The following is a 12,119-nucleotide window of genomic DNA, read 5'->3' as shown; positions in this document are numbered from 1 at the left end:
GCCCTGATGAAGGAATATTGGGCCCCTGAAACACGATAAATTTTTTTGCTGACCTATCACGAAAAAAGTTTTATTTGTCTCGCCAAGACTTGTGGCATTCTCATCCTTGGCGTACTCTCCAAGCCAATTGGAATAGAGCAGAAACTGGAAGTAGGTTGACGTGGGAAGATATCAGGGTCCTTTATGTCAAGGTCCTACCTTTTCCCTGAGGTTGTTACTCCATGTGCTGGCATCCATCTTGGATTCTGCTGTGCATGGTGGGAATCCTTTTTATGCCTTCAGGTCTCTGAGGTCCACCCCCCAGAGGGGCGTGGCTGATGACATATAAGCCTGTGGCCCGCACATGCACTTTGCACTTGTGTCTTTGTGTTGCTATTACTCTGTTCTGACTCTCGTGACTCTCCTGGTATCCGATTCGGCTTGTGACTTGACTATTCTTTGTATTCTCCTTTGATCTGACCCTCTGTTGCTGAACCCGACTCGTGACCTGTGATTCTCGTCTGCTGTCCTGTACGGTTTTGTCCTGTTGTTGTTGACCCCGGCCTGTCTGACTACTCTTTTGTCTCTTCCACCAGCTACACGCCATTGGCGGCGGCCATTACCGCAGCTGAGGTGTCTCGGGGGCCGCGACCTAGTTCCTGGCTGCGTCAAGTCCACCCCCACCATCAGGGGCCCTGGTGAAGGGCAGCCTGGGACTTAGACTCCGCGCCCTGAGGGACTTCGGTCTGTGGGTGGTGGTTGTTGTCAGCCAGTGCGTTACATTGTTAGGCCTGCCTGTCCGTTCCTCGGCTCCTGCCCTGACACTTTAATGACCAGACCAACTTTATTTTATTACAGGCTTCCTTTAGAGATAAGAGATATTAGTGGTTGGATTTACAATCACTTTAAAGAGGAACTACAATTATGCATATTTTGACATAGTTACATTGATCCAGGTTGTGCCAATGTAACTATGTATATACCATACCTGTGAATCCCTCTATAACTTTCTAAACAAAGGTCCATTATACTGTTCCTCAGAATGTAGGGGGGCCAGACTAAGGCTAGAGGGAGTAGAAAATTTCCTGATGTCAGTGAAAGTAAACAATGCACCATCGTTGGTGTCAGTGGTAGAAATAGTGCTCCATTGTTGGTATCAGTGGGAAGAAATGTGCCCCATTGTGGGCATCAGTGGGAGGACATATGCAAAAATGTTAGCATCAGTAGATGGAACAGTGCCCTAATGGTCAGATAAAAGCAAGGAATGGATCGTATCGGGACCCTGGGCTGCAGTTTGGAGGCCACTGCTCTAGAAGGTGAGAATCACTGAAGCATGATTATGTTCTTCTTTGTTGGGGCACATTTCTTCCCACTGATACCAACAATGGGGCACAACTCCTACCACTGATACCAACAATGGGGCACTATTCCTCCCATTGATACCAACAATGGGGCACTATTCCTTCCACTGATACCAACAATAGGGCACTACTCCTACCACTGATACCAACAATGGGGCACTATTCCTCCCACTGATACCAACAATGGGGCACTATTCCTCCCACTGATACCAACAATGCGGCACTATTCCTCCCATTGATACCAACAATGGGGCACTATTCCTCCCACTGATACCAATGATGGGGCACTATTCCTCCCACTGATACCAATGATGGGGCACTATTCCTCCCACTGATACCAACAATGGGGCACTATTCCTCCCACTGATACCAATGATGGGGCACTATTCCTCCCACTGATACCAACAATGGGGCACTATTCCTCCCACTGATACCAACAATGGGGCAATATTCCTCCCACTGATACCAACAATGGGGCACTATTCCTCCCACTGACACCAATGATGGGACACTATTCCTAACACTGATACCAACAATGGGGCACTATTCCTCCCACCGATACCAACAATGGGACACTATTCCTAACACTGATACCAACAATGGGGCACTATTCCTCCCACTGATACCAATGATGGGGCACTATTCCTCCCCCTGATACCAACAATGGGACACTATTCCTAACACTGATAACAACAATGGAGCACAATTCTTCCCACTGATACCATCGGTGTCAGTGGTAGGAATAGTGCCCCATTGTTGGTACCAGTGGGAAGAAATGTGCCCCATCATTGGTGTCAGTGGGAGGACATATGCGCAAATGTTAGCATCAGTAGATGGAATAGTGCCCCAAGGGTCAGATAAAAGCAAGGAATGGATTGTTTTGGGCCCCTAGGCTGCAGTTTGGAGACCACTGCTCTAGAAGGTGGGAATCACTGAAGCAGGGGCGGACTGACAACTCATGGGGCCCCCGGGCAATAGGGGATCATGGGGCCCCTGTGTCCTTGCCCACACTTAAACCACACCCAAAAAAGCTTATGAAAGGTACCTGGGGCATCTCATGGGGCCCCCTACTGACCCCGGGCCCTCAGGCAGTGCCCAAGTTCCCAAATGGTCAGTCTGCCCCTCCACTGAAGCATGATTATGTTCTTCTTTGTTGGTATCAGTGGGAAGAAATGTGCCCCATCCTTTGTGTCAGTGGTAGGAATAGTGCCCCATTGGTGGTATCAGTGGGAAGAAATGTGCCCCATTGTTGGCATCAGTGGGAGGACATATGCGCAAATGTTAGCATCAGTAGATGGAATAGTGCACAAGGGTCACATAAACGAAAGGAATGGATCGTATCGGGCCCCTGGGATGCAGTTTGGAGACCAATGCTCTAGAAGGTGGGAATCACTGAAGCAGAGACCGCTACTACAGTGATCTCCACTGGCATCTAGGTCTTGTGCCAAGCAGCTGCCCTGCTGCATTGTAAACATAGGAGGTCAGCTGCTCGGCACCAGTGGAATTCAGAGAAGGCTTTGCATTTTCTCAATGAAAGAAAATCATTCACTGATTGGACAAGGTGAAGAGGCAGGGTGGTGACAGGACTCCCTACACATCAGCCAGAGAACCCTTTGCTTTCAATAAGAAAATGCAAAGCATTCTCTGAATGGTGCCTGTGCCAAGCAGCTGGCCTCCTGTGTTCATACTGCAGCAGGGCAACCACTCAGCACAGGACACAGAAGCTACTGGAGATCACTGTGGTGGTGTAGCAGGGGCAAGGCTGCTGTTAGAAACCGTGGGGAAACCATGGGGCCCCATACAGCCAACCTGACAGCTCCCCCCCCAAAAAAAAAGGTTTACTATGCTTCAGTTATGAATGAACACAGTGAGTGATTGGTACCAATCACTCCTTGTGTTCATTCAGGAAAGGAAAGGCTGGTAAATGTAACATTTACTCCTCCCCTACTCTCTATCCTGAAGGACCCTATTGTGTGCTTGCAGCTGATGATGGGGAGGAAAGGAGAGAAGCCAGAAGCACTGTGGGGGTGGGAGCACACAGGGGGACATGTATGGTGCACAAGGAGGGTGATGGGTGCGGCGGGGGGGCAATTACTGGAACCAATCCCCTGTATGGCTCTCTCTGCAGCAGGTGAAAGCCAGACAGGAGCGGAGGAGGGAGCAAGCCAGCTTTCAGCTGCTGCAGAGAGAGCCATTCAAGGGATATGTTGCAGTAATTGCCTCCCCCCCCTCCCCACAGTGATGATCACCCTCACTGCTCACATGTGATTCAGCCAGCTGCCTGGGCCCTCCTGCTGGCCTGGGCCCCGTACAGGAGGACTGTTGGTACCCCCTTATCCACATCCCTGATCAGGGGTGTAGTAGCTGTGCCTACTACAGCGATGTCCAGCTTCTAGAAGGATCTCACGGGTATGGTATATGTATAGTTACATAGGTCCAGTGAGAAATAGCATGCAGCCATTGATGGAGTGCATGTAGACAGCAAGTGGCTGCAAAGATGCTGCGGGAGATCAGTAGCCCTGAGATGCAACAAAAGGTTAAAAAAATTGTTTACGATACACAGTGCACAGGAAAAAAAAATTAATTTCATTCAAGTTTTACATGAACTTTTAACACAGTACAGGCGTACCTCGGTTCACGAACACCTCGGTTAACATAATTTTTGGTTTACGAATGAAAATCCATTGAAAATAACGAAATAACAAAAAAAAGTAAACATTTTTTTCACAATACTAACAGATTCATTGGTTTTCTATGCATTTACAAATGTTTTTTAAATCATGTCCCTGTACAGTATTTATGCCTTTAAAGTGCACTTTATAAAGAATTTTTAACAGATAAGACTTTTTTTTTTACTTTTTTCTGACCTCTGGAATGGATTAATTGGTTTTCAATGCATTCCTATGGCAAACCATGTTTTGGTTTACAATTTTTTTGCAATATAAACAGACTAATTGGTTTTCAATGCATTTACGAATTAATTGTTAATCATGTCCCTGTACAGTATTTATGCCTTTATAGTGCACTTTATAAAGAGTGTTCAAAGCTTTTTATAAAGTGCACTTTAAAAGCATAAAAAGGCATGATTAAAAAAAAATTGTAAATGCATTGAAAACCAATTAGTCTGTTTATATTGCAAAAAATTTGTAAACCGAAACGTGGTTTGCCATAGGAAATGCATTGAAAACCAATTAATTTGTTCCGGAGGTCAGAAAAAAGTAAAAAAAAAAAATTTTATCTGTTCAAAACCCTTTACTCATTTTTTCTGAACTCCGGAATGGATTAACTGGTTTTCAATGTATTTACAAATTTGTTTTTTTAATCGTGTCCCTGTACAGTATTTATGCCTTTGTAGTGCACTTTATAAAGAGTTTTGAACAGATAAAATACTTTTTTTTTTTAACTTTTTTCTGACCTCCAGAACAGATTAATTGGTTTTCAATGCATTTACAAATTAATTTTTAATCACGTCCCTGTACAGTATTTATGCCTTTAAAGTGCACTTTATAAAGAGTTTTGAACAGGGAAAAAAATTCCTTCCTGATCCTCCGCTTGCCTCTCGGGAATTTTTTTCCCAGCAGGAGCAAATTGGATCATGCTTTGCTGGGTGGGGTTGCCTTTCTCTGGTATAGGATTATAATTTTTTTTTTCTATGGTTGAACTGGATGGAGTTTTGTCTTTTTTCAGCCAAACTATGTAACTACGTAACAGATACATTTTTTTTTACTTTTTTCTGACCTCCAGAATCGATTAATTGATTTTCAATGCATTCGAGTTTACAAATTTTTCACAATATGAAAAGTCCCGCAGAACTAATTCAATTTGTAAACCGAGGTACGCCTTTGGCAAGTTTACTTTGGCTCTGCATATCACAATCAGGCTTTATGGTTGCCTGTGTACACAGCCTTAGCGTAACATATACAGAAATGTCTCATGAGCTCATTCATTATCAGCCTGAAAAATTCCATTGCCTTGTGACAAAGTCCCAGCCACATCATTTACAGCAGTGCAATTATTCACACAGGACTATGTACAGGGCAGTGTCCAACTTTTATCAGTGAATGATTCTGCAGGAAGAAACTGTCAGCAAAGGAACAGAACTCTTTAACTGGTGAAAAAAAAATGGCTTATGTAAAAAAGTACCAATAAGGCACAAAAGTCTATATGTGGGAAATTTCCTCAAACTTGCTTTTGCATCTTCAGGAGAGGAAGTGAAGGAAAATCTTCCCAGTGGAATAATGAAAAAACGAAGAAACCCCCCCCCCCCAAAACTTCAGAGTATACAGGGCATGCAGTATGCAGTCTCCTTCTACTCCACTGTTGTATCCCTTCCTTAAACTTGCTGGCAATTCCCAGCTTCAAAATAACAGCCCAGGAGTTGCTGTGTGTTAATTAGGCTTCCTGCACCTTTATAATGGCATAACATCCCGGTCACATCCAGCCCAACTTTGAAATCGTGCGACTTACAGTGAAGTCGCACGATTTCAAAGTCGGGGGACATGCCGATTGTAGGTGCCATTTGCAAGACGTCTGATACAGAGGTCTATGCAAATCGCACCAAACGTAGTGCATGTACTACTTTAGAAATCGGTGCGGCTCCAACCAAGTCTGAACCGCGCCGATATGACCGCTCTAATTGTGGACAATAGGCTGCGATTAGGCATGCGATGTGCAAGTCGCATGGCATGCAAATCACATGCCGATTCACATCCAATGTGACGGAAGTGTAAACAGTCATCAGACAGAAGATAGAGAGATACAAAGTAACATTGTTTATAAACATCCATCAGATGGGAGATAGAGAGATACAAAGTAACATTGTTTATAAACATCGATCACACAGGAGATAGAGATACAAAGTAACATTGTTTATAAACATCCATCAGACAGGAGATAGAGAGATACAAAGTAACATTGTTTATAAACATCCATCAGACAGGAGATAGAGAGATACAAAGTAACATTGTTTATAAAACATCCATCAGACGGGAGATAGAGATACAAAGTAACATGGTTTATAAACATCCATCAGAATAGAGATAGAGAGATACAAAGTAATATTGTTTATAAACATCCATCAGACGGGAGATAGAGAGATACAAAGTAACATTGTTCATAAACATCGATCACACAGGAGATGGAGAGATACAAAGTAACATGGTTTATAAACAGTGTTACTTTGTAGCTATCTCCTGTCTGATGGATGTTTATAAACAATGTTACTTTGTATCTCTCTATCTCCTGTGTGATCGATGTTTATGAACAATGTTACTTTGTATCTCTCTATCTCCCGTCTGATGGATGTTTATAAACAATGTTACTTTGTATCTCTATCTCCTGTGTGATCGATTGTTTATGAACAAGGTTACTTTGTATCTTTCTATCTCCCGTCTGATCGATGTTTATAAACAATGTTACTTTGTATCTCTATCTCCTGTGTGATCGATGTTTATGAACAAGGTTACTTTGTATCTTTCTATCTCCCGTCTGATCGATGTTTATAAACAATGTTATTTATTTATTTCAGGTACTTATATAGTACTGTCAATTTACGCAGTGCTTTACATATATATTGTACATTCACATCAGTCCCTAACCCTCAAGGGGCGTACTTTGTATCTCTCTATCTCCCGTCTGATGGATGTTTATAAACAATGTTACTTTATATCTATCTCCCGTCTGATGGATGTTTATAAACATCCATCAGACAGGAGATAGATACAAAGTAACTTTGTTTATAAACATCCATTATTATTATTATTATACAGTATTTATATAGCGCCAAAAGGTTTGCTCAGCGCGTTACATTATAGTGGGGGACAGTACATGAGACAATACAGTAACAATACAATACACGAGGGGTTCGAGGGCCCTGCTCTTTCGAGCTTACAATCTAGGAGGGAGGGGATAGTGGTACAGGAGGAAATGGCTGTGGGGGATGGAGTGGTAGGAGGAGTGGAGGAGATCGGCTGTTAGGTGAGGGTGGGGTAGGCTTCCCTGAAGACATGGGTTTTCAGGGTGAGCCTGAAGATGAGGAGGGTAGATGACAGTCTGATGGATTGGGGTAGAGAGTTCCAGAGGATGGGGGAAGTCCTGGAGAAGTCCTGCAGTCGGGCGTGGGAGGTGGAGACCAGGGAGCTAGAAAGTAGGAGATCTTGTGAGAAGCGAAGGGCCACGGGTAGGGTGGTATTTGGGTATCAGGTCGGTGAGGTAGTTTGGGGCAGTGTTATGAATGGCTTTGTACGTCTGTGTTAGTAGTTTGAATTGAATGCGTTGGGCAATCGGAAGCCAGTGGAGGGAATGACAGAGGGGGGTGGAGCCAGTGGAGGGAATGACTGAGGGGGGTGGCAGAAGCGGAGCGGTTGGTAAGGTGGATGAGTCTGGCCGCTGAGTTCAGGATAGACTGAAGCGGGGATAGTCTGTGATGAGGTAGGCCGGTGAGAAGGGAGTTGCCTTAGTCCAGAAGTGAGATAATAAGGGAGTGAACGAGTTGTTTAGTAGTGTCTGGGGTAAGGAACGTACGTATTTTGTAGATGTTGTGGAGGTGGAGCCTGCATGAGTTTGCCAATGATTGGACATGGGGTTGGAAGGACAGGTTTGAGTCTAGAGTGACACCTAGGACTTTGGCTTGCGGGGTGGGATTGATGGTGGCGTTGTTGGTCGTGATGGAGAGGATGGGGGGGGGGCACAGGCTGGGGGGAAAACTAGGAGCTCAGACGGGAGATAGAGAGATACAAAGTAACATTGTTTATAAACATCCATCAGACAGGAGATAGAGAGATACAAAGTAACATTGTTTATAAACATCCATCAGACGGGAGATCGAGAGATACAAAGTAACATTGTTTATAAACATCCATCAGACAGGAGATCGAGAGATACAAAGTAACATTGTTTATAAACATCCATCAGACAGGAGATCGAGAGATACAACGTAACATTGTTTATAAACATTAATCAGACAAGACAGTGTAGCTATAAAAGCATTACTTTGTATCCTTCTATTTAATATATTTGCAGATAAAGGTTTATTTTACATTTGCGGTTGGGGGGGGCAGAAAAAAAAACTGAAAAAAGAAAAAGGTGTTTTAGCTGTGTTTTTACTGCTCACCTTAAAGCGGAACTATACTCACCTTCACTCTAGCACCGTACTGTACCAAAGTTTCCCTTTCCCTTGGCTGGTCCTCTTTCAGGTACCAATCTTTGGCTGTCTTCATTGGCCAGGTAAAAAAGAACGTCACTCGGGGCGGGGGGAATATAGGGGAGGTCACTCATCTTGCTGAAACTCTACACTTAGCTGCATGTGCTCGGTGTACAGGGAGGACAGGCAGGCAAGAAATGAGGCTATGTTCATATTTGTGCATTGTGGGAATGCACGCAAAATCACGCATGTTCCTACAATGAAAAAAAAAAGTGCATCCCCTTGGCACATGCAGCAAGGTCATTCATTCTTAATGGTACCCCAATGCATCTTGGCTGTAATGTCCGTGTGCCACACACGTGTCAATGGGCAGCCAAGGCTTCTGTGCTGAGAACGTGGCTCACTGGGCGCTCCTAGCGCAGTGACTGAGCTGTCATAGACCGACTCCTGATCATGTGATCACTGTGACAGCCAATCACGGTGGTCATGTGATCAGGAAAAGAGTAACAGTCCAGAGTTAGGTAATGAATTAGTGACAAATAAACAGACCCATAGCAGAAATGGAACAATTGCTCTGGTCCAGGCGGGATGTACAGGGGTGAGAGATGAAGTGGTTAACAAAAGGATTTTTTTGCCAGCTGTATCCAAAATGGAAAAAAAAACGAAAAAAAAAAACCAGAAACAAAAACTTTTGGCCATACACACTCTCTAACTATCTCAAAGGCTTGGACTGCAATATTCTGTCACGTGATTCTATGCTGTTATGCAACCTATGAACCACAGGGGGCAGTGCTGGAACCAGGAAAACACACGTCTGCTTTTCCCAGCTATTTATAAGATAAACCATACAACCACTTCCCGTCCACCCTATAGAAGTAATACTGCTACAGGATGGCACAGGTGCGCAAAATCATGTATACATACGCGCAATTTTGCATTTCCAGGTAGGGGGCGCCCATGCCCTACCCGCGCCACTATTCATGGCCTCAACTGTTAATCACAGGGTCCTGGTCAGTGATTACTTGCCGGTACCTGGTGATTGAGGAGCATTATGTAAACAATACAGATCTCTCCCGTCAGCTCCTGCACACTGCTTTGTATGGCTCTGCACAGCACAGCCATACAAAGCAGTGTGCTTACAGTGAAGCACACACACAGCAGTCAGGTAACCCTTTGATCAACCTCCATATTAACCCCTTCCTGCCCAGTGCCATTAGTACAGTGTCAGTGCTTTTTATTAGCACTGATCACTGTATTGGTGTCACTGGGGATGTCAGTGTCACCAAGTCAGTTCCCCCCGAGTGTCATAATGCCTGCCGCAGACACGCTGTAAGTCACTGATCGCCGCCATTACTAGTAAAAAATAAATCCCAGTCAGGGGCGGACTGACCATTTGGAAACTCGGGCACTGCCCGAGGGCCTGGGGTCAGTAGGGGCCCCATGAGATGCCCCTGGTACCTTTTTCACAGGCTTTTTTGAGTTTGACCAAGGACACAGGGGCCCTATTGCCCGGGGGCCCCATGAGTTGTCAGTCCGCCCCTGATCCCAGTATATGTTCCGCCATTTGTAAATGCTATAACTTTCACGTAAACCAATTAATTTACACATATTGGGATTTTTTTTTAGCAAAGACATGGAGCAGAATACATTCTGCCCCAAATTTATGATGAAATTTGATTTTTTAAATTTTTTTACTGGACATGTTTAATAGCAAAAAGTCAAAAATATTGTTTTTTTCTCAAAATTGTCAAAATTCATAGCGCAAAAAATAAAACCGCACAGGTGATCAAATACCACCAAAATAAAGCTCTATTTGTGGGGAAAAAAAGGATGTAAATTTAATCTGGGTGCAGCGTTGCATGACCGTGCAATTGCCAGTTAACGTAAAGCAGCGCCGTAACGCAAAAAAAATGGCATGGTCAGGAAATCCTCTGGAGGGCAAGTGATTAATGTGCCATCCAAACCAAATGATAGGCGCCATCATCAATATAAAATACAAATCACCTGGAGGATATGTTGTGTGCCCCCCAAATCTGAAGTCAGAATATTTCTTTTGGCCTGGCAAGTGCTTTAAATGAGGCATAACCAGTAAATACCCCACCCCCGTCCTATGAAACCTACCATTGTAAGAAGAGATCATGTGTCGCTTTGTGGTCCTCCATGGCTTTGTTAAGGCTTGCCATATGCCCGAAAAAGAAGCTGGTGGGAGCAGAATGAGAAGAGAGTTATACCATCTGCAACATGCTGACATTTACATCATTCTGTAGTTTACCTTTTTTTTTTTTTTTTTTTTTTTTTTTTACTTCCCAGGTTCTGGGGTCATGACCAGGGGCGGACTGACCATTTGGAAACTCGGGCACTGCCCGAGGGCCCCGGGGTCAGTAGGGGGCCCCATGAGATGCCCCTGGTACCTTTTTCATAGGCTTTTTTGAGTTTGGGCAAGGACACAGGGGCCCCATGATCCCCTATTGCCCGGGGACCCCATGAGTTGTCAGTCTGCCCCTGGTCATGACAGAGACATCTATTCTCAATATTCCAACTACCATACAACGACAAAAACAAACAACAATAAAAATGGAGGGGGGGGTTAAGAGTAGCCCACCATCCCAGAGCATCAGAGTGCACCGAGCTGGCACCAGCAGCAGAGGAAGCCGGCGGACAAGGGAATCTTCCGGTGGTTGTGGGGGTCTGCGGGCGGGGTGGCTTGGCGGGGGGTGTTTGCCCTCCCCCCTTGTGACGTCATGTGCTGCGATTGGCCAAAGCAGTGCACCTGACCTATTTATAGGTAAAGTTGATCCAGGGAATATCCAGGGAATATCCGATTGCCTCTCGGGGGATCAGGAAGGAATTTTTTCCCAGCAGGAGCAAATTGGATCGTGCTTTACTGGGGTTTTTTTGCCTGCCTCTGGATCAACTTTGGGTGTAGGATTAGAACTTTTATTCACCACTGGGATTTTTCTTTTTTTTTTTGCTATATAAATGAAAATGGTCCAAAAATTTTCAAAAAAAGTGCTTTTCTTATAAAATTTTGCAAATAAATAATCTTTCTTCATAAATCTTGGCCAAAATGTATTCAATTATCTTTAGTAGAAAAAAAAATAACCCAAATTAGTTTATAACCAAAAATTATAATTTTTCAAATTTTGTTTTTACATTTTTATTTTATTTATGTTTTTTTAACATACTGTCACCCTAGCAGTACAGTGTCACCATTGCTTTTACACCCACAAAGGCTGTAAAAGCAATCATTTCTCTCTCTGCCTGCATTCTTGCAGCCATTGAGATATACTGTGAGAGCTGTGATTGGTCACAGCTTGTCACATGGTACAAGTCTGTTGTGAATAGCCTTGTACCATGTGACCTCTGTGATCATTCACAGATTTCACACGTAGTAAGCAATGATGTCAGAAGTGACATCTTGCTTACTACTATTCATGTGATCACATGATCGGGACCTCACACAGAGGTCCCGTACAACGATTGGTGTCCCATGGAGTGCGCACAAGCAGGGAGCAGGGAGGATGTTTATAAATGGCCACCCACCCCTGCACTGCTCCTGTCCGGCCGTTTATATACATGGGCCAGATGGGTAGTGGTCAAAAAACAACAAAACAAAAAACCTACTTATTTGCAGTCAT

General features: G+C 44.1%; 1 protein-coding gene across 1 annotated transcript in view; it reads right to left on the bottom strand.

Moving 5' to 3' along the window:
• The window catches only part of LOC149433085 (cholesterol 24-hydroxylase-like), a 63,644-nt gene that overhangs the window by 45,618 nt on the left and 5,907 nt on the right, over positions 1-12,119 (bottom strand). Inside the window, exon 2 of the mRNA XM_089664675.1 lies at positions 10,603-10,680. Within this exon, the coding sequence (XP_089520801.1) occupies positions 10,603-10,680 (78 nt within the window). The remainder of the gene's footprint in view (positions 1-10,602; positions 10,681-12,119) is intronic.

The sequence above is a fragment of the Staurois parvus genome, unplaced genomic scaffold (genome assembly GCF_062004578.1).
Source record: "Staurois parvus isolate SC_StPar_1 unplaced genomic scaffold, SC_StPar_1.0 ptg001981l, whole genome shotgun sequence".
NCBI classification, from domain to species: domain Eukaryota; kingdom Metazoa; phylum Chordata; class Amphibia; order Anura; family Ranidae; genus Staurois; species Staurois parvus.
The sequence above is the reverse complement of the archived record's forward strand: the minus strand, read 5'-3'. Positions and strand labels throughout refer to the sequence as shown.